This window comes from Staurois parvus, unplaced genomic scaffold, assembly GCF_062004578.1.
Source record: "Staurois parvus isolate SC_StPar_1 unplaced genomic scaffold, SC_StPar_1.0 ptg000004l, whole genome shotgun sequence".
NCBI classification, from domain to species: Eukaryota; Metazoa; Chordata; class Amphibia; order Anura; family Ranidae; genus Staurois; species Staurois parvus.
The window spans coordinates 2,778,883-2,805,691 of record NW_028317800.1 but is presented as its reverse complement, the minus strand read 5'-3'; the positions used below and the strand labels follow the sequence as shown (position 1 = coordinate 2,805,691).

At 47.5% G+C, this 26,809-nt stretch overlaps 1 protein-coding gene across 1 annotated transcript in view; it reads right to left on the bottom strand.

Annotated features, from left to right (window-relative positions):
- The window catches only part of SRFBP1 (serum response factor binding protein 1), a 172,734-nt gene that overhangs the window by 30,990 nt on the left and 114,935 nt on the right, over positions 1-26,809 (bottom strand). The window contains exon 4 of the mRNA XM_089673637.1: positions 25,107-25,178. Within this exon, the coding sequence (XP_089529763.1) occupies positions 25,107-25,178 (72 nt within the window). The remainder of the gene's footprint in view (positions 1-25,106; positions 25,179-26,809) is intronic.

Here is a 26,809-nt window from a genome sequence, read left to right as displayed (position 1 = left end):
GTGTCACGGGGGCAATTATGCCCCATTCTTGGTGTCAGTGGATGAAATCGTACTCCAAGGGCCACATAAAAGCAAGCAAAGGGCCGCATCTGGCCCCCAGGCCACAGTTTGGAGACCACTGGTAAGGAAATCGGAAGCAATGCGCATTTCATCATTTCGATTTTACCGGACATACACAGAGCCATTTTAAAATTGGGAAAGCATGTGATCACACCGATCTTGGTGTGATCAGATGCTTTAAGGGCAGAGGAGAGATCTAGAGTCTAATAGACCTCAGATTTCTCAGAGAAGAGTGTCACTGAATATTTACATTCCCTGTGATAAGTGATTTAAAAAAATGAAAAGGGACAGTGTAAAAATAAAAAAAAGCAAAATAATAATAATAAAAAAGAAAAATCACCACCAAGCATGCCATATTTGGTATCTATTTACTTGGCATAATATCATCCTCTATTTTATTAAACAATTTGGAAATATATTGTGTTTTTGTGCATAAAAATTCAAAAAAGTGTATTTTTTCCAAAATAAAAATTCGTTTGAAAAATCGCTGTGCAAAGACTGTGTGACTTAAAAAAAAATTCAACACCTACCGTTTTATTCTCTAGGGCCTCGGCTTTAAAAAAATATAATGTTTGGGGGTTCAAAGTAATTTTCTAACAAAAAAACTCTGTTTTTTCGTGCAAACAAAAAGTGTCAGAAAAGGTTTGATCTTACAAGAGTGGGTGATGTATGGCATAAGCTTGTAATATTGAAATGCCAGGATAGTTGAAGCACGCCCCCTTCCCCATGACCCCTTTTTTGGAAAGTAGACACCCCAAGGTATTTAAATATAAAATTTAAAAAAATGGAAAAAAGAGACAACAATGAAAATAAAACTTTCAGCTGCAACCAAAACTAGAAAATATCCCTCCCAGTGAATATAAAGAATCATAAAAAAATTGCTGCACTAACTTTATTACTCCAAGGTATCTGCTAAGGGACATGGTGAGTGTTTTGCAGATGTCATTTGTTTCCGCAAGTTTTCGGAAAATGAAGAAAGAAAATGAAATTTTTTTTTAAATTTTATTTTTCAAAACTCTGACAAAAACGATATATGAAAAATACTCACCATGCCTCTTATGAAATTCCATGGGGTGTCTACTTTCCAAAAAGGGGTCATTTTGCGGGGTGTTTGTACCATCTTGGCATTTTAGTGCCTCCGAAACGGTGATAGGTAGGGAGGAAGTGACATGAAGAAATATGCCCTTTGAAAGCCTGAAGGTAGTCATTGTATATTTGGGGCCTGTATGTGGCTAGGCTGCCAAAAAGTCTCTCACACGTGGTATCCCCATACTTGGGAGATGTAGCAGAATGTGTTTTGGGGTTTTATTTCACACATTCCCATGGCATGTGTGAGCAATATGTAATTTAAGTGATAAACCTTTTTTTGTCCTTTGCCAAAAATGTGTGGCAAAAAAATAAAATCTTCCATGAACTCAACATGCCTCTCAGCAAATTCTTTGGGGTGTCTACCTTCCAAAAAGGGGTAATTTGGGTTTTTTTTTGTACTGCCCTGGCATTTTAGCACCTCATGAAATGTGAAAGGCAGTCAAAGTAAAAGCTAAGTAAATTACAATATACATACCACAGTTTGAAGATACTATATCATTCACATAAACCAATTAATATTCACGTAATGAGATTTGTTTTTTTAAACATTCACACACACCAATTAATATTCACGTATTGAGATGATTTTTTTTTTTTTTTTTACCAAAGACATGTAGCAGAATACATTTGGTCTAAATGTATGACTAAATTTGAGTTGATGGGATATATTTTATAACAGAAAGCAGAAAACCTTGTTTTTTTTTAATTTTTGGTCTTTTTTTTCATTTATATCACAAAAAAAACCCAGTGGTGATCAAATACCACCAAAAGAAAGCTCCATTTATGTGAAAAAAAAAGGACATAAACAGTGTTGCATGACCATGCAAGTGAAGTGGCTGAAGTGGTTAAAGCCACTATTTGTTTGAGAAATTGTAACATAGTTGGGAGAAAAATCTAGGATGCTTGGTGCATGCCAGAGATACAGCTATAAATTGTATGTCGAAAATAATTTAAAATTGAGTCCTGCACCGGTGTAAGGGAAGCAAGGGAATGTTGTGTGGGTATTTGGCAGAGAGGATGTGTGCCTGAGCTTTTGCAATGGCTCCCTTTCATCTGGTTACTGCCATAGCTATCCCTGTGGGGTAGAGGGTACTCATGGAGTAGGGTGCATAATAAAAGGTAAGCAGGCCTGGCAGAAGTACAGCTCCAAAGGTTTTACAGAGTTTGCCCTGTTGCTCCAGATGCACTACTTCTATTGTAGTATTATAAGACACTTAGGAGTTGATTGAAAAATCCTAAACTAGCTAAGCTAAAAATATTTTCTTCATAGGGAGAAAAGGTTCATCACCTTAGGACACTAGCATAAAACTGAGGACTCACAGAGTGGGGTAGGGTTATAGAATAGTGTCCACAAGATGTGTTCTCAAAAGCTTTGCCAGGGTCCAATCACCTGAAGGTACAAGCCTATAACCCAAGGTCTATAAATACTCAAGCATATGTCCTATGATTAAGATAGTTTTTTTTAGTCTTAGTCATTCTCTGAGTACCAATACGGGACTGTTTTGTCGGCGGAGAGTCAGGTACTGCTAGGCAAAAATATTGCGCACAACATCAATTAGTGTGTTCACCATATCTTCTCTGATACCTGAACAGGGTCAGGGGGAAAAGAAGACATGTAGTGTTTTTGGTCTCTTGAAACTGAGGGTTCTAGAAGTGTACATTTCCCAAAGAATTCAGACAGTGGCAGAAAAATCTGCTTTTGTCAGACAGGTTGCATGGTGCATGCCTGAGAGGGAGCCAGAGTCAGATGAGGGAAGTGGTGTTAGAATAGGACATTACTCAGGGACAAGGTAATAACTATCACCCAAGTGGTGTTCTGTTTTTCCAGTAGGTTGTCTGCAGAATGCATGCTATTTGGCCCTTTTGTCCCAGCTCCCTTGCACCTGCGATCCTCCACTGCTAGTGAAGGGATCCCCAGTTGGGTACTCATGGTTCAGGAGTGTGGAATGGTTGTGGTTCTGCTTGTCTGGAGAGGGAGCTGCTATAGGTGCTGGTTGAGTTCCTTTGGCTGTATCTCTGTAGAAGATGGCCACTCTGCAGCTAACGTCACATGTTGCACTTGGTGCCAAGGTGAGTACCTATTGCAGGATTCAGTGCCCAAAGCAAACATTACAGGCAGACCCCATAGAGTGGGGTCCATGTACAGTCACCAAAGTACACACCGAGGGTAACTGATCCAGCAACTGCTAGGTAGCAAAATGCAATATGCAGCCAGATGTTGACAAAAATACTTAGATGAAGAAACTTCAAAGGTTTAAAAAAAAACAAAAACAAAAACAAAAAAAACATTTCTCCAGAGGAGAACAGGTCCATTACCTAAGGGCACTTGCAAAAACCGGAGCAAGGTTATATGGGTGCACTCTAGGGGCTGATGATCAGTGTGCCCTGATGATCAGTGTTGCCCCAGAAGTGCCACCTGTCAGTGTCCATCAGTGCCAGCTGTCAGTGCCCATCAGTGCCACATCAATGCCGCATATCAGTGCCTACCAGTGCACATCAGTGCCCATCTGAGCTGCCTTTCAGTGTCACCCATCAGTGCCAGTCAGTACCACCTATCAGTGATGCCAATTAGTGCCGCCTATCAGTGCGCATCAGTGCCACCTAACAGTGCCATATATCAATGCCCATCAGTGATGCCTGTCAATGCCCATCAGTGCCACCTACCAGTGCCTCCTCATCAGTGCCACCTATCAGTGTCCATCAGTGCATCTTATCAGTGCCCATCACTGCAGCCTCATTAGCGCACATCAGTGAGGGAGAAAAATCACTTATTTACAAAATTTTATAACAAAAACTAAGAAAAAACTTTTTTTTTCCAAAATTTTCAGTGGTTTTTGGTTTAAGAAAAAATAAAAAACCCTGAGGTGATTAAATACCACCAAAATAAAGCACCATCTGTCACCAAAAAATGAGAAAAATTTCATATGGGTACAGTGTTGCATGACTGCACAATTGTCATTCAAAGTGTGACAGCGCTGAGAGCTGGAAATTAGCCTGGGCAGGAAGGGGGTGAAAGTGCCCTGTAGGCTAGTGGTTAATCTGCACTCGACCACATAAAGACAAAGTGAAAACAGAATTTTAGAAATGTCTGATTTAACAAAAATTACTCAGTACTTTGTTGAAGCACCTTTGGCGGCAATTACAGCCTTGAGTCTTTTTTGGGTATGACACAACAAGCTTTGCACACCTGGATTGGGAGATTTTCTGCAATTCTCCTTTAAAATCCTCTCAGTCAGGTTGGATGGGGACCATCGGGGGACAACCATTTTCAGGTCTCTCCAGAGATGCTCAATAGAGTTTAAGTCAAGGTCTAGCTGGGCCACTTTAGGACATTCACAGGAGTTGTCCCTAAGCCACTCCTGTGTAGTCTTGGCTGTGTGCTTTAGATCATTGTCATATTGGAAGTTGAACCCTCGGCCAAGTCTGGAGACCTGAGTGCTATGGAACAGATTTTCAATGAGGATATCATTGTACTTTGCTCCATTCAGCTTCCCTCAACCCTAACCATTCTCTCAGTCCCTGCTGCTGAAAAAGACCCCTACAGCATGATGCTACTACCATCATGCTTTCCTGTTGGAATGGCATTAGGTAGGTGATGAGCGGTACCTGGTTCCCTCCAGACATAACGTTTAGAATTGAGGCCAAACAGTTCAATCTTGGTTTCATCAGAGAATCTTGTTCAGCACAGTCTGAGAGTCTTTCAGGTGCTTTTTTTGCAAACTCCAAGCGGCCTTTCATGTGTTTTGCACTTAGCAGAAGCTTCCGTCTAGGCACTCTGCCATAAAGCCCAGATTGGGGAGGGCTGCAGTGATGGTTGTCCTTCTGGAACTTTGTCCCATCTCGACACAGGATCTCTGGAGCTTAGTCAGAGTGACCATTGGGTTCTTGGTCACCTCTCTTACTAAGGCTCTTCTTCCCCAATTGCTCAGTTTAGCTGGATGCTCAGCTCTTGGAAGAGTCCTGGTTGTGCCAAACTTCTTCCATTTGAGAAATATGGAAGCCATTCTGCTCTTGGGAACAGTCAGTGTAGCAGAAAGTTTTTGTAGCCTTCCCTAGATCTGTGCCTTGCAATAATCCTGTCGTTGAGCTCTGCAGGCAGTTCCTTTGACCTCATGGCTTTTGCTCTGATATAGTATGCATTATCAGCTGTAAGGCCTTTTATAGAGAAGTGTGTGCCTTTCCAGATCATGTCCAATCAATTTAATTAAGCACAGCTGGATTCCAGTCAAAGCATAGAGACATCTCAGCAATGGACAAGAGAAACGGGAGGCACCTGAGCTAAATTTCAAGTGTTGTTGTAAAGGGTCTGAATACTTATGCCAATTTTATATTTCAGTTTTTCATTTTTAATAAATTCACAAACACTTCTAAAATTGTTTTCACTTTGTCACAAGTTAGCCTGCAGCCTCCTGTTGCTTTGTCTTACCACTTTGCTGTTTGTGTTTCCTTCACATGTGTCTCTCTCTCTGCTCACCTATGGGCGTCGTCTGCTATTCCCTGGGTTTTATATTCTTCCCTTTCATCACTTCCTGGCCCGCCTCCTTGTCTGCCTGTCTATTTAAGACATGTCCCACATGTCTTAAATAGACAAGATATTTAATGTCCCACATTGCCTGAGCAACGTTTGTTGTCTGTGCTCCCCAGTGTTCTTCCAAGTATCCGTTCTAGTGTTTCCGTGTACCGACCCCGGCTTTGTCCCTGACGTCTCTCCTACATTGTTTACCTGTGTACCGACCCTGGCTTCGTTCCTGACTTTGCTTGTCTTCCGCCTGTCCCGACTTCGGCTTGTCTTCTGGATCTCCTAGTCTACTCCCATTGCACCTTGCTCCCACTAGTGGTCTTTTCTACCACAGCTGGGTGTACCTGGGGGCCGCGACCTGGTTCCAGCCTGCTCCAAGTCCATCCCCACCATCAGGGGCTCTGGTGAACAAGCAGGCTGGGGCTTAGACTCTGCGCCCTGGGGAACCCCAAGCTGTGGATTAAGAGCTCACCACCACAGGTGCTGACAGTTTGCTCAGGCCATGAGCTCCTCGGAAACACCGCAGCCTCTGAGAGGCTCGTGAGGAAATCTCCTTCCTGGTCCTTATGAAGTCTTCAAGTCCCATCATTCTGGGACCTCCATGGTTGCAGAGACATTCACCCTATCTAGACTTGAACTCTGGCTAAGTATTGTCGTGGGGGTCACAATGCCATCAGACCTGTCTTCCTAAAGTGTGTCCTCCTAGGAGTGCACCCGTGGCTGAGGTCATCACCTCGCCGATACTCCCTCCGCACTATCGGGCCTTCCAAGATGTCTTTTGCAAGAAAGCGGCTGACTCTTTGCCACCTCACCGTCCCTATGACTGTGCTATTGACCTCCAACCTGGGTCTTCGCCCCCACAAGGTAAAGTTTACCCCCTCTCCCTTCCTGAGACTCAAGCCATGTCTGAATACATCCAGGAGAACCTGCAGAAAGGATTTATCCGTAAGTCCAATTCTCCTGCTGGGGCTGGCTTCTTCTTTGTGGAGAAAAAAGATGGCACGCTACGACCCTGCATTGATTATAGAGGTCTCAATGCTATCACCGTTAAGAATCGGTACCCTTTACCTATGATTTCAGAACTCTTTGACAGACTCCGGGATGCTCGAATTTTTTCTAAACTAAATCTCCGGGGAGCATACAACCTGGTTAGAATCCGTGAGGGGGATGAGTGGAAGACAGCTTTCAATACCAGAGACGGGCATTATGAATATCTAGTAATGCCCTTTGGCTTGTGTAACGCGCCAGCCGTCTTCCAGAACTTTGTTAATGACATTTTTTCTGATCTTCTGTATGTTTGTGTCATTGTCTATCTGGATGACATACTACGTTTTTCCCCAGATTTAGAGACTCATCGTCAGCACGTGAGTTCTGGTCTCCTACGTCTTCGAGACCACGCCTGTATGCAAAATTGGAGAAGTGTCTCTTTGAACAAAGATCCCTTTTCTAGGCTATATAGTCACGGATAAAGGGCTGCTTATGGATCCTGCTAAACTTCAAGCCATCTCAAACTGGCTTCAGCCCTCTGGGTTGAAAGCCACACAGCGCTTCTTGGGATTCACTAACTTCTATCGTCAGTTCATCCCTGACTATTCTTCGCTGGTGGCCCCAATCACATCTTTGACTCGAAAGGGTTGCAACGCTAGAATCTGGTCTTCTGAGGCAGTCGACGCCTTCCACAGACTAAAATCCGCCTTTCTCTCTGCATCAATTCTCGTACGTCCGGACATTTTTCAGCCTTTTTTCTTGGAGGTAGATGCTTCATCCTTGGGAGTGGGGGCCGTCCTGCTCCAAATACATGATGGTAAGCTCCATCCTTGCGCCTTCTTCTCTAAGAAATTTTCGGATGCTGAAAAGAATTACACTATCGGTGATCGGGAGTTGCTGGCGATAAAGCTGGCATTGCAGGACTGGTGACATCTGCTGGAGGGATCTCCACATTGCATTCTGATTTATACGAATCTTAAGAACCTTCAGTATCTCCAGTCCGCCTGGCGTTTGAATCCCAGACAAGCACGATGGGCTCTATTCTTCGCCAGATTTAATTTTGACATTACCTTCTGGCCCGGTTCCAAAAATGCCCATGCGGATGCCTTGTCCAGATCATTTGACAGTGCTGACTCTGAGTGTCATATTGAACCAGAACCTATCATTTCCGCCAATTGGATCCTAGCCACCACTCATCTTCAGCCTAAACGCATCCCACCCGGAAAGACCTTTGTTGTTCCCGCCCTTCGTCCCAAGCTACTCAAATGGGCACGACTCTAAACTCTCTGGACATCCTGGGGTACAGTGCACCTGTGCCTTCCTGCAGCGTTGTTACTGGTGGCCCTCACTGCGTAAGGATGTTGAAGAGTATGTCCAGGCTTGCTCCATGTGCAATCTAAGTCCTCCAAGTCTGCTCCAGCAGGTCTCCTTTTACCTATACCGGTTCCAGATGAACCTTGGCGTTGCATTTCCATGGACTTTATTTCCGAACTTCCCCCTTCAGCTGGTTTTACGGTTATCTGGGTGGTTGTGGACAGATTTTCTAAAATGTGCCACCTAATTCCACTTCTAGGACTTCCTTAGGCCGTCACGTAGGCCTCCAACTTCATTAGGGAAATCTTCCGTCTTCATGGTATGCCTTCTCACATCGTTTCGGATAGAGGAGTTCAATTTACTGCGCGCTTCTGGAGGGCTCTAGCCACGTCATTTGGTGTCGAGTTGGACTTCTCTTCAGCTTTTCATCCGCAGTCTAATGGCCAAACTGAAAGGGTCAACCAGAACGTGGAATGCTATATTCGTGCTTTCATTTCGGCCCATCAGGATGATTGGGTAGACCTTCTACCATGGGCAGAGTTAGCCCTTAATAACCATGCCAGTGCCAGTAGTGGTGAGTCCCCCTTTTTCACAGTGTATGGTCATCATCCTTCGGTGCCATTTCCTGTTCCTATCTCCTCTACAGTACCCGCGGCTGCAGATAAACAACGATCATTCAATTCCATCTGGGCAGAGGTTTCTAAGAATTTACATCTGGCAGCTTCCAAGTACAAAACAGCTGCAGATCGCCATTGCCGCGTGAGTCCCAAATTCCTCCCTGGTGACAAGGCTTGGCTCTCTACGAAGAATATCCGTTTACGAGTCCCCTCTATGAAATTTGCTCCTCGTTTCATTGGTCCGTTTACCATCCTCCGCCAGGTCAATCCTGTTGCTTTCAAGCTTAGTCTCCCTTCACATCTTAGAATCCCTAATGTTTTCCATGTTTCTCTTTTGAGACCATATATTATCAACAGGTTTTCCCATCCTCATCCTTCCCCAATAGCGAGTACTTCGGATCAGTATGAAGTCAAGCAAATCTTGGATTCTAAGTTCATCAGAGGGAAGCTTTTGTATCTTATTGATTGGAAGGGATATGGTCCTGAGGAGAGGTGTTGGATTCCTTCTGCTGATGTTTCTGCTCCCCGTCTGGTGGAATCTTTTCATTGGAAGTTTCCCCTTAAGCCTGGCCCTAAAAAAGGGGGGAGGCTTCGTAAGAGGGGGGGTACTGTCACAAGTTAGCCGGCAGCCTCCTGTTGCTTTGTCTTACCTCCTTGCTGTTTGTGTTTCTTTCACGTGTGTCTCTCTCTCTGCTCACCTATGGGCATCGTCTGCTAGTCCCTGGGTTTTATGTTCTTCCCTTTCATCACTTCCTGGCCCGCCTCCTTGTCTGCCTGTCTATTTAAGACCTGCTCAGTCTGTCCCACATTGCCTAAACAACGTTTGTTGTCTGTGCTCCCCAGTGTTCTTCCAAGTATCCGTTCTAGTGTTTCTGTGTACCGACCCCGGCTTTGTCCCTGACGTCTCTCCTACATTGTCTACCTGTGTACCGACCCCGGCTTCGTTCCTGACTTTGCTTGTCTTCCGCCTGTCCCGACTTCGGCTTGTCTTCTGGATCTCCTAGTCTACTCCCATTGCACCTTGCTCCCGCTAGCGGAGGCTGGGGCTTAGACTCCGCGCCCTGGGGAACCCCAAGCTGTGGATTAAGAGCTCACCACCACAGGTGCTGACATTGTCATTATGGGGTAGTGTAGGTTAATGAAAAAATTATTTTATACAACTATAGCATCAGGCTGCAACATAACAAAATTGAAAAAAGTGATGGGGGTATGAATACTTTATGAATGCCATATATATATATATGTATATACACACACACACACATATACATACACTTAGGTCCATATATATTTGGACACAGGCACAATTTTCATACTTTTGGCTCTGTATACCACCAGAATAAATTAAAACTACACGTTCCAAATGAATTTGAAGTGCAGACTTTCAGCTTTAATTCAAGGTGTTAAACATAAATATCAAGTACAAATTTTAAGAACTGCAACCATTTTTATACATTTTGAAAGTATATTTCTTTATGAAAATACATCTCTAAACACTGCAGAATTCATCCGGCTGATTCTGTCTTCTGTCACATCATCAATAAACACCAATGACCCAGTGCCGCTGGAAGCAATACAAGCCCATGCCATCACACTGCCTCCACCATGTTTTACAAATGAGGTTGTGTGGTTTGGATCATGAGCTGCTCCAAGCCTTCTCCACACTTTTTCTTCCTGTCATTCTGGTACAGATTATTCTTAGTTTCATCCATCCAAAGAATGCTTTTCCAGAACTGGTCTAGCTTTTTTTTTGTTAGCAAAGTCTAATCTGGCTTTTCTATTCTTCAGGCTTATGAATGGTTTGCACCTTGTGGTGAACCCTCTGTATTTGCTCTCCTGAAGCCTTCTCATGATTGTAGACTTTGACAATGATACGCCCACCTCCTGGAAAGTGTCTTTCAGTTGTCTGGATGTCGTCAATGGGTTTTTCTTTAGCATAGAGAGGATTTTGCGATCATCCACCACTGTTGTCTTCCGTGGGCGTCCATGCCTTTTTATGTTGCCGAGCCCACCAGTGCTTCTTTCCTCAGAATGTACCAAACTGTTGATTTGGCCACTCCTAATGTTGCTGCTATCTCTCTAAATGGATTTGTTTAGTTTGTGAAGCCTTACAATGGCCTGTTTCATTTGCATGGACAGCTCCTTTGAACACATGATGTAGGTTCACAGAAATAGATTCCAAATGCAAACACCACGCTTAAAATCAACTTCAGACCTTTTACGTGCTTAACTGATGAAGAAATAAATGAAGAAGTAGCCCATATCTGGCCATGAAACAGCTTTTGATTCAATTGTCCAATTACTTTTGGTCCCTTGAAAAAGGGGGGGTGGCTACTCAAGAGTTGTAATTCCCAAACCCTTCCTCCAATTTGGATGTACATACCCTCAAATTAGTGTGCAGTTTCATCCCATATCCATTATATAACCACAGCTTGAATATGTTTTGGTAAATAACTGAAAAAAAAAACTAAAATTGTGCCTGTGTCCAAATATATATGGACCTTACTGTGTATGTGTGTATATATCACACGCTATATTGCCAAAAGTATTGGGACACCCCTCCAAATCTTGGGTTCAGGTGTTCCAATCACCTCCATGGCCATGGGTGTGTAAAATCAAGCACATAGGCATGCAGATTGCTTCTACAACCATTTGTGAAAGAATGGGTTGCTCTCTCAGGAGCTCAGTGAATTGAAGCGTGGTACCGTGAAAGGTTGCCACCTGTGCAATAAGTTCATCCATTAAATTTCCTTGCTGCTAAATATTCCATGATCAACGGTTAGTGGTATTAAAACAAAGTGGAAGCAACTGGGAACAATTGCAACTCAGCCACAAAGTGGTAGGCCACGTAAAATGACAGAGCAGGGACAGCGCATGCTTAAGTGCACGGTGCGCAGAACTCGCCAACTGTCTGCAGAGTTGATAGCTAAACACCTCCAAACTTCACATGGCCTTCAGACTAGCACAACAGTGCGTATAGAACTTCATGGAATGGGTTTCCATGGCTGAGCAGCTGCATTCACGCCTTACATCACCAAGTGCAATGCAAAGGGTCAGATGCAGTGGTGTAAAGCACGCTTCCACTGGACTCTAGAGCAGTGGAGACATAATCTCTCGAGTGACCAATCACGCTTCTCTCTCTGGCAATCCGATGGACGTGTCTGGGTTTGGCGGTTGCCAGGAGAACGGTACTTGTCTGACTGCACTGTTCCAAGTGTAATGTTTGGTGGAGGGGGGATTAATGTGGGAGGTTGTTTTTCAGGGGTTAGGCTTGGCCCCTTTGTTCCAGTGAAGGGAACTCTTAAGACGTCACCATACCAAGACATTTTGGACAATTTCATGCTCCCAACTTTGTGGGAACAGTTTGGGGATGACCCCTTCCTGTTCCAACATGACTGTGCACCAGTGCACAAAAATCCATAAAGACATGGAAAAGCGAGTTTCGGGTAGAGGGCCTTGACTGGCCTGCACAGGGTCCTGATCTCAACCCGATAGAACACCTTTGGAATGAATTAGAGTGGAGACTGCGAGCCAGGCCTTCTCGTCTGACCTCACAAATGTGCTTCTGAAAGAATGGTCAAACATTCCCATAGACACACTCCTAAACCTTGTGGACATCCTTCTCAGAAGAGTTGAAGCTGCTATAGCTGCAAAGGGTGGGCCAACTCAATATTGAACCCTACGGACTAAGAATGGGATGCCATTAAAATGTATGTGCGTGTAAAGACAGGCGTCCCAATACTTTTGGCAATATAGTGTGTGTGTGCATATATATATATATATATATATATATATATATATATATACACATATATACACACACACACTGATTTGCATGTCCATGAGGAAAATAAGTATTTGATCCCCTATCATTCAGCAGGATTTCTGGCTACCAAGTGTCTTTCATACAGGTAAGAAGCTGAGATTAGAAGCAGTCTGTCAGGGCTCCCAGGTATGACCAGAGGTGTGTGACTGAAGCAGGGAAACGCAGACCTCAGATATGTTATAAACAATATAATTTATTAACACTAACAGTACAAACATAAACGCAGTGCAATACTAAAACATAATACGGTGCAAACAAACCAAACCAAACCACCCACAGATAACAGTATATACAAGCAAGCGTCGTCAGGCAGGCAGGGTCAATATCAATTGGGCAGGTAGGTACAGGGGGAGCAAGCGGAGAATGGTCGGGGTCACAGGCCAGGTTCAGCAGGTAGCAAGCAGCATAGTACAGAGGGTCAGGCAGAGGGATGGTCCGGGTCACAAGCCAGGGATCAGAACAGGTAGCAAGCAGCGTAGTACAGAGGGTCAGACAGAGGGATGGTCAGGGTCACAAGCCAGGATCAGAGCAGGAGAAGTCAGCAAAGGACCAGAAACAGGATGCAGGACAGATACAGGGCCCAGGACAAACACAACACCAAGGCAGAGTCTGCAAGTCTGGCCATCCCTTAAATACACCAGTATCATCAGTTCCAGGTGTTAGCTGGCTGAAAGGTTGAGTCTCTGATTGCTGGGAGCACCCGCTGGCCAGCCCTGGTACTGCAGATCAAAAGGCAGGTGAGTCCCACCATTGCTGGCCAGTCCATTCCTAACAGTACCCCCCCCTCAAGGAGCGGCCTCAGGACGCTCCAAACAGTCCTAGCTGGGCAAAATGTTCCACCGCCCGGGTCTGGCAACTGGCGGGATATCAAAGACTGGCACACCGGGCAGGACTCCGGGCAGCGGCACACCGGGCTCGACTCCGGGCAGCGGCACATCGAGCAGAGGCACACCGGGCAGAGGCACACCGGGCAGAGGCACATCGGGCAGGACTCCGGGCAGAGGCACATCGGGCAGAGGCACATCGGGCAGAGGCACATCAGGCAGAGGCACACCGGGCAGAGGCACATCAGGCAGGACTCCAGGCAGAGGCAGATCGGGCAGGACTCCGGGCAGAGGCACATCGGGCAGGATTCCGGGCAGAGGCACATCGGGCAGGACTCCGGGCAGAGGCACATCGGATTACCAGGCGAAGCAGCAGGCAGCGGGCCACCAGGCGGAGCAGCAGGCACCGGGCCCCCAGGCGGGGCGACAGGCACCGGGCCCCCAGGCGGGGCGACAGGCACCGGGCCCCCAGGCGGGGCGACAGGCACCGGGCCCCAGGCGGGGCGACAGGCACCGTGCCCCCAGGCGGGGCGACAGGCATCGGGCCCCCAGGAGGGGCGACAGGCATCGGGCCCCCAGGCGGGGCGACAGGCATCGTGCCCCCAGGCGGGGCGACAGGCATCGTGCCCCCAGGCGGGGCGACAGGCATCGTGCCCCCAGGCGGAGCGGCGGGCGCCGGACCCCCAGGCGGAGCGACAGGCATCGTGCCCCCAGGCGGAGCGGCGGGCGCCGGACCCCCAGGCGGAGCGACAGGTCTCGGGCCCTCAGGCGGAGCGGCGGGCGCCGGACCTCCAGATGGAGCGACAGGTCTCGGGCCCTCAGGCGGAGCGGCGGGCGCCGGACCCCCAGGCGGAGCGACAGGTCTCGGGCCCTCAGGCGGAGCGGCGGGCGCCGGACCCCCAGGCGGAGCGACAGGTCTCGGGCCCTCAGGCGGAGCGGCGGGCGCCGGACCCCCAGGCGGAGCGACAGGTCTCGGGCCCTCAGGCGGAGCGGCGGGCGCCGGACCCCCAGGAGGAGCGACAGGTCTCGGGCCCTCAGGCGGAGCGGCGGGCGCCGGACCCCCAGGTGGAGCGACAGGTCTCGGGCCCTCAGGCGGAGCGGCGGGCGCCGGACCCCCAGGCGGAGCGACAGGTCTCGGGCCCTCAGGCGGAGCGGCGGGCGCCGGACCCCCAGGTGGAGCGACAGGTCTCGGGCCCTCAGGCGGAGCGGCGGGCGCCGGACCCCCAGGTGGAGCGACAGGTCTCGGGCCCTCAGGCGGAGCGGCGGGCGCCGGACCCCCAGGAGGAGCGACAGGTCTCGGGCCCTCAAGCGGAGTGGCAGGTGCCGGACCCCCAGGCGGAGCGACAGGTCTCGGGCCCTCAGGCGGAGCGACAGGTCTCGGGCCCCCAGGCGGGGCGGCGGGCGCCGGATCCCCAGGCGGAGCGGCGGGCGCTGGACCCCCAAGCGGAGCAACAGGTCTCGGGCCCCCAGGCGGAGCGGTCCTAGCTGGGCAAAATGTTCCACCGCCCGGGTCTGGCAACTGGCGGGATATCAAAGACTGGCACACCGGGCAGGACTCCGGGCAGCGGCACACCGGGCTCGACTCCGGGCAGCGGCACATCGAGCAGAGGCACACCGGGCAGAGGCACACCGGGCAGAGGCACATCGGGCAGGACTCCGGGCAGAGGCACATCGGGCAGAGGCACATCGGGCAGAGGCACATCAGGCAGAGGCACACCGGGCAGAGGCACATCAGGCAGGACTCCAGGCAGAGGCAGATCGGGCAGGACTCCGGGCAGAGGCACATCGGGCAGGATTCCGGGCAGAGGCACATCGGGCAGGACTCCGGGCAGAGGCACATCGGATTACCAGGCGAAGCAGCAGGCAGCGGGCCACCAGGCGGAGCAGCAGGCACCGGGCCCCCAGGCGGGGCGACAGGCACCGGGCCCCCAGGCGGGGCGACAGGCACCGGGCCCCCAGGCGGGGCGACAGGCACCGGGCCCCCAGGCGGGGCGACAGGCACCGGGCCCCAGGCGGGGCGACAGGCACCGTGCCCCCAGGCGGGGCGACAGGCATCGGGCCCCCAGGAGGGGCGACAGGCATCGGGCCCCCAGGCGGGGCGACAGGCATCGTGCCCCCAGGCGGGGCGACAGGCATCGTGCCCCCAGGCGGGGCGACAGGCATCGTGCCCCCAGGCGGAGCGGCGGGCGCCGGACCCCCAGGCGGAGCGACAGGCATCGTGCCCCCAGGCGGAGCGGCGGGCGCCGGACCCCCAGGCGGAGCGACAGGTCTCGGGCCCTCAGGCGGAGCGGCGGGCGCCGGACCTCCAGATGGAGCGACAGGTCTCGGGCCCTCAGGCGGAGCGGCGGGCGCCGGACCCCCAGGCGGAGCGACAGGTCTCGGGCCCTCAGGCGGAGCGGCGGGCGCCGGACCCCCAGGCGGAGCGACAGGTCTCGGGCCCTCAGGCGGAGCGGCGGGCGCCGGACCCCCAGGCGGAGCGACAGGTCTCGGGCCCTCAGGCGGAGCGGCGGGCGCCGGACCCCCAGGCGGAGCGACAGGTCTCGGGCCCTCAGGCGGAGCGACAGGTCTCGGGCCCCCAGGCGGGGCGGCGGGCGCCGGATCCCCAGGCGGAGCGGCGGGCGCTGGACCCCCAAGCGGAGCAACAGGTCTCGGGCCCCCAGGCGGAGCGGCGGGCACCGAGACACCAGGCACGACAGTGGGCTCCGAGTCAACTGGTATGACCGCAGGCACTGGGTCAGACATTGGATGGTCTGGCTGGACAGCGGGCATCGGGTCACCAGGCATCAGGTCATTTGGCTCGACAGCGGGCACCGCGTCATCTGGCAAGGCAGTGGGCTCCGAGTCAACTGGTATGACCGCGGGCACTGGGTCAGACATTGGATCGTCTGACCGGACAGCGGGCATCGGGTCACCAGGCATCAAGTCATTTGGCTCGACAGCGAGCACCGCGTCATCTGGCAAGGCAGTGGGCTCCGAGTCAACTGGCATGACCGCGGGCACCGGGGCAGACATTGAATCGTCTGGCTGGACAGCGGGCATCGGGTCACCAGGCATCAGGTCATTTGGCTCGACCGCGGGCACCGCGTCATCTGGCAAGGCAGTGGGCTCCGAGTCAACTGGTATGACCGCGGGCACTGGGTCAGACATTGGATCGTCTGACTGGACAGCGGGCATCGGGTCACCAGGCATCAAGTCATTTGGCTCGACAGCGAGCACCGCGTCATCTGGCAAGGCAGTGGGCTCCGAGTCAACTGGCATGACCGCGGGCACCGGGGCAGACATTGAATCGTCTGGCTGGACAGCGGGCATCGGGTCACCAGGCATCAGGTCATTTGGCTCGACAGCGGGCACCGCGTCATCTGGCAAGGCAGTGGTCTCCGAGTCAACAGGCACGACAGTGGGCACCGGGTCATCAGGTACCGGATTGTCTGGCTCGACAGCGGGCATCGGGTCATCAGGTATGACAGCGGACACTAGGTCACCAGGCATCAGGTCATTTGGCTTGCCAGCGGGCACCGCGTCATCTGGCAAGGCAGTGGGCACCGAGTCACCAGGTACGACAGCGGGCTCTGAGTCAATTGGCACGACAGCGGGCACCGGATCAGGTACCGGATCATCTGGATCAACAGCGGGCATCGAGTCAACTGGCCTAATAGGATCATCAGGCTGGATCAGTTCATCATGCTGGGTAGAGGCATTAGGCCGAGTAGAGGCTTCAGGCCGAGTAGAGGCATCAGGCCGAGTAGAGGCATCAGGCCGAGTAGAGGCTTCAGGCCGAGTAGAGGCTTCAGGCTGAAGAGAGGCATCAGGCCGAGTACAGGCATCAGGCCGAGTACAGGCATCAGGCCGAGTACAGGCATCAGGCCGAGTACAGGCATCAAGCCGCGTAGAGGCTTCAGGCTGAGGAGAGGCTTCAGGCCGCGTAGAGGCTTCAGGCCGAGTAGAGGCATCAGGCCGAGTAGAGGCATCAGGCCGAGTAGAGGCTTCAGGCCGAGTAGAGGCTTCAGGCCGAGGAGAGGCTTCAGGCCGAGGAGAGGCTTCAGGCCGCGTAGAGGCTTCAGGCCGAGTAGAGGCTTCAGGCTGCGTACAGGCATCAGTCTGAACCACGGAAGGCAGGCTCACCGGTTTGGATACTGGCAGGATGGTATTGGTTGGAAAGAATTTTCGCTTTTTTCTGGTTTTAACTACTGGAGCACTGCAAGTAAACGCAGGTCTGCAAACGAATGGAGCAGCTGGAGACAGAGAAGAACTGGAGGATGGAACAGGAGAGGGAGCAGTTGCTACAGAGGGCTTTTTTACAGGGTTAAAGGCAGGATAGGTGCAGCGAGTGGGAACAGGGTACTGACATGCGGTAGATAGCCAAGTATACTGGGCTGTAACTGGAGGAGCTGGTGGGAATACAGGAGTAGAGTTAGAAGCAGGACTGGGTCTTTGTAAGCTGACTGAGGCTGGGTGCAACAAATCTGTCCATGTCTGCAGTAGGGGTTGAACAAAGCTGAGCTTACACAAAGTCTGTCTGGTCAATGACTGCACTGCGTTTATACAATCTCTCAGTGTCTGTGGTGAACATGTGGAATAACGCTCCAGAAAGTAACCCACATCATCCTCTAATAACCACACCAGGGACTCTACCTGGTCTGCACTAAATGGTGGCAAAAATTCATCCCTGCATTCGGGGGAACCAGATGAAACCAACTCTGCACAAACCTCAATCAAAGGCTGCACCTCAGAGAACTCTGTGCCCTGATCTACTAGAACATGAGCGAGCCGTATACATTCTAGCAATTCATCCCGGGTATACTCCTTCAGAGTTTGATAAGCATACTCCCTGTCATCAAACACTAGCAGATATAAATACTCAACCTCCTCAAGATCCATCCTTCCCATCAACAAGCCAAGATGGCTTCCCTGTGCAGCCACTTCTGGTCAGGATTGTCCTTGGTGTAATGTCAGGGCTCCCAGGTATGACCAGAGGTGTGTGATTGAAGCAGGGAAACGCAGACCTCAGATATGTTATAAACAATATAATTTATTAACACTAACAGTACAAACATAAACGCAGTGCAATACTAAAACATAATACGGTGCAAACAAACCAAACCAAACCACCCACAGATAACAGTATATACAAGCAAGCGTCGTCAGGCAGGCAGGGTCAATATCAATTGGGCAGGTAGGTACAGGGGGAGCAAGCGGAGAATGGTCGGGGTCACAGGCCAGGTTCAGCAGGTAGCAAGCAGCATAGTACAGAGGGTCAGGCAGAGGGATGGTCCGGGTCACAAGCCAGGGATCAGAACAGGTAGCAAGCAGCGTAGTACAGAGGGTCAGACAGAGGGATGGTCAGGGTCACAAGCCAGGATCAGAGCAGGAGAAGTCAGCAAAGGACCAGAAACAGGATGCAGGACAGATACAGGGCCCAGGACAAACACAACACCAAGGCAGAGTCTGCAAGTCTGGCCATCCCTTAAATACACCAGTATCATCAGTTCCAGGTGTTAGCTGGCTGAAAGGTTGAGTCTCTGATTGCTGGGAGCACCCGCTGGCCAGCCCTGGTACTGCAGATCAAAAGGCAGGTGAGTCCCACCATTGCTGGCCAGTCCATTCCTAACACAGTCTCTTAAAGGGAGTGCTGCCAATCTCATTTTGTTACCTATGTAAAAGACTGTCCACAGGAGCAATCAATCAGATTCCAAACTCTCCACCATGGCAAAGACCAAAGAGCTGTCCAAGGATGTCAGGGACAAGATTGTAGACCTGCACAAGGCTGGACTGGGCTACCAAACTATCACCAAGCAGCCTGGTGAGAAGGTGACAACAGTTGGTGCAATCATTTGCAAATGAAAGAAACACAAAACAACTGTCAGTCTCCCTAGGTCTGGTGCACTATGCAAGATCTCACCTCGTGGAGTGTCAATGATCATGAGAACAGTAAGGAATTATTCCAGAACTACATGTGAGGATCTTGTCAATGATCTCCAGGCAGCTGGGACCACAGTCACCAAGAAAACAGTTGGTAACACACTACGCCAACAAGGATTGAAATCCTGCAGTGCCCGCAAGGTCCCTCTGCTCAAGAAAGCACATGTCCAGGCCCGTCTGAAGTTTGCCACTGAACATCTGAATGATGCAGAGGAGGACTGGTTTAAAGTGTTGTGGTCAGATGAGACCAAAAGCGAGGTCTTTGGCATCAACTCACGTCGCCGTGTTTGGAAGATAAGAAATGCTGCCTATGACCCCAAGAACACCATCCCAACTGTCAAACATGGTGGTGGAAACATTCTGCTTTGGGGTGTTTTTCTGCTAAGGGGACAGGACAACTGCACCGTATCAAAGGGACGATGGACGGGGCAATATACTGACAAATCTTGGGTGAGAACCTTCTTCCCTCACCCAGGGCATTGAAAATAGGTCATGGATGGGTGTTCCAGTATGACAATGACCCAAAACACACAGCCAATGCAATAAAGGAGTGGCTCAAGAAGAAGCACATTAAGGTCCTGGAGTGGCCTAGCCAGTCTCCAGACCTTAATCCGATTGAAAATCTGTGGAGGGAGCTGAAAGTTCAAATTGCCAAACGTCAGCCACCAAACCTTAATGACTTGGAAAGGACCTGCCAAGAGGAGTGGGACAAAATCCCACCTGAGATGTGTGTAAACCTGGTGGCCAACTACAGGAAACGTCTGACCTCTGTGATTGCCAACAAGGGATTTGCCACCAAGTAAGTAGTCATGTTTTGTGAAGGGGATCAAATACTTACTTCCCTCATGAACATGCAAATCAGTGCATAATTTGTTAGACATGCATTTCTTTTGAATTTTTTGTTGCTATTCTGTCTCTCATTGTTACAATACACCTACCATTCGATTTTTAGACTGATCATTTCTTTGTCAGTGGGCAATCATTCAAAATCAGCAGGGGATCAAATACTTATTTCCTTCACTACACACACACACACACACACACACACACACACACACACACACACATATATATGAGAGAGAGAGAGACTGACTAACTTTATGCAGAATGAGTCATTTCAAATGAAGATTTTGTACACTGCTTTAGCTGCTCAGGGTTTTCTAGAACAGCAAGGTATGCTGACGTTAACACCAATCATAAGCTAAATGGCCAAAAATTACACAGTCATTACATTGCCTACACAGACCTTCTACGTGGCTATCTTTCAGCATGTCTCTTGCAGCTTGTTAAGACACGTAACAATGAAAAAGTGCATTTAAGGTTATGTTGTTTTTTCTTCCCAGGAATGTAAAAATGGTTGGCATTTTAAACTATGCACTTCGACCTGAGATTCCAATATAAACTGCATGCCAGACAAGCATTAAAAAAAACCATAGTAACAATGTAAGATTAAAGGAAAAGTCTGGACTTATAGAGGAGCAGGATATTGTTATAAAAATAAAATGTCACAAAGCACAGTCGCCTAGCACTATTCTTCTATCCTTATGATTGGAAAGCATCTTGTTCGCTGTACAATATGTTACCGACACCTTGAACATTTTCGGGCTCTGTACACCCCTCTACTACAAATGATATACAGTACAACAGAGAAATTACTCAGTGCATCATAGGAGCAGAGCTTTTAGCACAACACATGAGGATTCAGCACAGCTTAAAGTTAATCTTGTGGTTATACCTTCTGTCTGGCAGAACTAGGGTCATCAATTCAAATCCCAACCATAACGCTTCCTGTATGGAGTTTGATTGTTCTCCTTGTGCTTGCATGGGTTTCATCCCACACTCGAAAAACATGAGGGTAGGTTAATTGACTCCTGTTCAATTTGGATCCAGTATGTGTACAGTATGTATGAATGAGAGTCAGGGGCCTTAGATTGTAAGACCCTTGAGGGCAAGCACTGATGTAAATGCACAATATACTGTTTGTCTGTGCTACATAAATGACTGTAATAAATAAAAAAAACTTTGCCCATTCAGACCTGTACACTGCACCCTGGGAAGTGAGATGGTATCCCATACCTAAAAGTAGTAGGTATTTCCTATGGTCACCATAAATGAAAAGAATGGTGGGTGGGCACAGCTAAAAGGAATATTTTCCTGGTTGGTGGATTAGCTGCTCAAAACATATCACTTTTCCTTAAAGAGGTGAAATGACAGGTTTAAAATGTATATAAAATTCTAACAATGAATTTCTCTTATCTGCTACTTTTTGCTCTGTTAGATACACTATTTAAAGTGTATTTATATCTATTCAATAAGTGTCCACCAAGCTGAAACTAAATAATTAGTGTCTATGTTGTAGAGATGGAGAGTTGGAGGATTTGAGTTGTGTAGCAAAAGACAATGGGCAGGGCTGACACTACTTAGTCCACAAAAATTCAGTATTTTTTCAGCCAAAAACAGATCTTATAAGTTGAGTGCATTTCTAGAAGATCAGTACAACAATTATTTTCTGTATCCACAGGATCTTTAAAGTGATAAAACGAGAACATGTGCAAACTTTCTAGAGATATACTGCATATGTTTTTGCCCTGTTAATGCTTTAAAGTGTTACTAAACCCAGGACCCTGCATTCACTATATCTGGTCTCCCACAGTACACGGAGCATAGAAATGCAATTAGTTTTAGTAAATATAAACTGCTGAATATCTTTTCTCATCAGCAGTTAGAGCAGTCTTGTGATTTCTGTTAGTGTCCAGCACAGCATTGGTTAAAGCTTGTAGGAGGAGTTTTCTTTCTGCTCTAGGAGGATGCAAAACCCCTGACCTCTGTCTGGACAGTGCTGATTGGCCCTGTGCTGATCACATGCACTCTCCCAAAAAAACCCCAAAAAAACTCTGTAGCAATAAACACTAAACTGAGCATGTGCAGAATGGCTATGGGTTCAGTCTGTCTTATCAGGAGATAAGAGGTGGACATTTGAACAAGAGGAGGGGCAGAGAAAACAGGATCAAATGGCCTTTTTACACAATGCGGAGGATTAACCCCTTAGGTTCCACAGTGAGTATAACAAGCATGCTTTACTGCATATACAGACTGATTTTACTGTTGTGGGTTTAGTAACACTTTAAGCATAATGCAGAAATAGTTTTGTGGGAGGGTTAGAGTTAAGAGTTGGGCTGGGCATGCATTATACAATTTTCCTTTACATTTACCAAAACCATAAGATGTCAAACATAAACACTTTCAAACTGTATGCACTCAGACATGCCCTTGTACTACATAGTTAAAGGTAATTGAATAAGAAAATGGTATAATGTATGGTCAACTTTAGTCTGTATAGTTTAAAAGATAAACTCGACTTTTGTTGAAAAAAAAAAACATTCCCCCTTGGGTGATCTACTCTAGGTGCATTGCAAGATTTTTATGAAACTTTGTTGCAGATTCCTACCATTTGTTATTCTGAAGAGAGTTGGCTGTGTCCATGTGCACAGTGAATCTGTATGGGAGTGGTTTCATAATTATCTATCAGCTGCTGCACCTGCAGAACTCTGAGGAAAACTGCAGAGTCTGCATCCCTTTAGACGTAATTTCCCAAAAATAAAATTTTTTGTTGCAGGGGATACCTGAAGTGTGACTTGTAGCTTAGTGTAGCCTCCTGGGAAAATCAGTGAGCCAATCGCATTTTACAGAAAATTACAGCAATGCACACTGAAAAGGAAAGGTAGTTTTTAATAACATTCAATTGTAAACACTAAATTTTTTTTTTATTTGCCATTTTTGCCCCTGTTTTTCTTGCCCCTGACAACACCAACTTACAGCAGCTTACAGCAAGGAAGGTGAGCACCCAATACCTGCTAAGGCAGCAATGCTGTGCTTCGAGGCACAACCTCCTAAATAGCATGTCGCAGGTGGTGCTGCTGAATGCAACTAATGCAGTTTCATAGGGCTTTGTCTGAACCGCAGCAGAACTATATGCAATGCATGTGATTGTGGTGCATCAGTACTCCCCCTCAACTATCCCCCCCCCCCTTTTACTTACCTGAGCCCTCATTTGATCTAGCACTGTACACCGCAGCTCTCCTCTCCCCTCATTTCCTGGTCACACTGGCTTTGCTGAGGCAAGGAAGCCATTCGCGCCTGCTTTTGTCAATCAAAGCCAGTGAAGTGGGAGGCGGGTCTGACATCGAAGCTCAGGAGTTAGCCAGCACGAGTGCCCCTTTTAAAGTGGCTTTCTATGGGGGCACTCTGCATTTACAGTCACTTTAAAATATACTGTAAGGAACAGTAATCCGAATGGCCAACCCCCATTTAAAGTCAGCAGCTATAATCAATATACAATCATATCTAGGATTTCTCCAAGTGGTCTAAACCACTGCCTTAAATTCTCTGGAAAGAGAGGTGTGGCCCTTTTAAAGCAGACATATTAAACCAGCTTTGTGTATTAACTTGCATACTTAAGTAAAGCTATAGGACAAAAAAATAAGTTTCAGTACATACTGTCCTTGTGAATAGATTTTCCGCACCCTTCCAAGCCCACAAAAGTAGTGATGATCCTTCCAGTTCACCCTTCTGGATGCAATTTTCTTTTATATAGGAATGCCTCTCACCTGTCTCCTATGAAAAAATAGCCATTTTGCTGTGTCTGCTTAGACTACAGCATGATGTGGAGATGCTGCATGGTGGACGTGAATCCAACACGCTTGTCCCTTGATAAAGAACCCGTACAGTACATGTTTATTTACAAGGGAGTTCAACGTGCTCAGCCTTACCTTGTGGCTCCCAGTTTTGCCCAGCCACATGCACTCACTTCTTGCTAATGTGGCTTGTTATAGAGAAAGGAGTGCAGGAAAATGGCTGACACTGACACTGGGATTACATTACAGTATCCCCCCTCCTATTAACGGGACAATGCAGATTACTGCAGCCGGGGACAGCAAGATGACCACAACTTTCAAAACCAAAATGAAAAATAAACTGTTGTGAAGTAATGAATACACTATTTATATTGCACATAGGTACAGTTCTTCTTATTGGCTTTATTTGTAAATGTGTTGCTTTGCCCATAGATTTACTTTAAGGGTTTATTGCTGGGGGTTATTATTGCATTCACTGAAACTTATGCTGAGAGGTTATTAAATGCTGGCTGTTATTATTATGACACCAATGATGGGATTTCTTATTGTTTCCAATGACACCAATGCTGGGGGATATTACTACAGCCACTGACACCAGTACTGGGTTTTATTATTGCGTCCACTGACACCAGTGCTGGGGGTTATTATTGCGTCCACTGACACCAGTGCTGGGGGTTATTATTATGAACACTTACACCAATGCTAGGGGTTTTGATTACATCCACTGACACGAATGCTGTTTTTATTTATTTTTTTTAATTGCGGTTACTGACAGCAATGATGACTCCAACTTTCTCTTCGGTGCGCATTAGGGTACATTGTACTGCTACCGATGTTGAGGGATTGTTATTGCATGCTCTGAAACCAATGCTGGAGGTTATTATGGTCACTGACACCCTTGCTGGGGGTTATTATTGCATTGCTGACACCAAAGTTGAGGGTTTTGAATGGTTCAATGAGCTGCCTAACCCAATGTGATACATCCCAATGTACAAACGTCTGCTTCTATTTTGTAGCCCTCTAAAACCGCTGGTGGCTGGATTTGAGACCCTTTGTAATTTCCAAGCTAACCACCACTGATTTATGCTAATAGGAAATCATTCAATGTCCTTGGAGCTGATTTAAAGTTGAAAGATTACTCCGGAAGCTACAAAGTTGTCACTTACCTGTTATACATTGTAGTATTGATATACGCATAAAAACTAGGTGAAATAAATTATGAATTAGTGATAAAACAGCATACATATGGACTTCAAGTATGCATTTGGTACTTGCTTGGATTTACTTTGAATATAGTCGTATAAATTATGTGATTACCTTTTTGCAGACTTTTTCAAAGTTAATTTCCTTTTGTAGAGCTGTTTTGGTGACATCATCAGGTCTCAGTTTCTGTTGGATGAAAATAAAAAAAAATGACATGACAATACTTTCATATCTAAGCTGCACTATTTAATAAGCTGAAAATTATATTTTATTAACAGTGTCGTATGAAAACACTTGCAGTAACATTTTGCCAGTATTAACCATTAAACAAGATTTTAGGAAAAGCTGATTTTTTGTTACCTGAATATTGTTTATAAAGTTAGAATGGGATGGGATGCAAGTCTATGGCTGTGCTTCTACATCCCTGTGCTTCAATGTGATGGATGCAAGAAGGAAGGGTGAGCAAGGCTCTCTGCCATGGAAGATAGTCACAATTCCCATATCCCAATCCCTAGGGATTCGTAGGAACCTTGGTGCTGAACGTAAAGGAGAAGTTCACCTTTTTAAAAAAAATTCAAAATGCACATCTTTTTGCAGGTAAAAAAAATGTACATTTATTATTTTTTTTTACTCTGCAGTTTGTAGGGCATTGCATCCATGATCATCAGACTGCAGGTGCAATGCTGTATCATGAAGACATACAGTACACCTGTCTTCCTGTCCCTTTTACAGGCAAACAGTTACTGAATGGCAGGAAAAATCAATGGACTATGCTCACCAGTGCCCTGGCAATTCATTAAGAACTACAAGTTGTCAGCAGCAGTAGCTGACGATGCTTGTAAACATTCATTCACAAGAAACTGTGAATGAATAACACAGTCGTGTAGGTGGAGCCGGGCTGATTTTAAATTGTGACAGTGGGTGCGGGGAGAAGATCCCCAGTCTGCTGTTACAGGGAGTGTGGATCAGGAGGGGGGAATCTTGGGGCGAGTAATAGGAGGCAGGAGCTGGAACACGTTACATGTTCCGCCCCAAATACGGGATGAAACATGTAACCTGTTCCAAAGGTGAACTGAACTGTTGTGCAGGCAGTGACACCAGACAGCCATGTTCACCATTTGTTATATGTATATGACAATGATGTAACTAAAAAGAAAAAGTTAATGTAAGGAAGGAGGAAAGAAGAGACTTCTGGCACATGTTAATTAAGGAAAAAAAGACTGGGACAGGTTTTCTTACATAAATTACTGCTTTTTCTAAGAGTAGGAGGTTCAAATTCAGACATGACATTGTTACCTTAATCAATCAGGTAAAACCACAACTCGCATGTCGGGCAAGCCTTTGTCAGGTCTTTTCTGTCTGCAAACTGTAAGCACTGTACTGTAAGTTATTAGCTTGAAAATCTTGTTTTAATGCTCAGTGTGTAATTGTAAATTGTAATTGTAAAATGGGGTAGACATATATGCTCAATACTTAATCAGGGATGTGGAAACTACTTGTCCAGGGACTAAATCGGGGTCCCAAACTACTTGTCCCTTATGACAATCTACTTGTCCTGATAAAAAAAAAAAATAATTTTAGCCAAAACCGTATTTACATAAGGTATTTATTTTTATACTATTACTGAATGAGACAGTTTTATCACTAGGGATTTTCAATGGATGTATGTCCCTTTAAACCATGAAATGACTTTGCCAGGATGGAAAATAGGAAAATATTAGGAATATCAGGGGCTTTTAAAAACAAAAAAGGGGCTTTATGACAACCTAAATTTTTTATATTTTTAACATCTCACTGTTTACCTCCTCCTCCCCTCC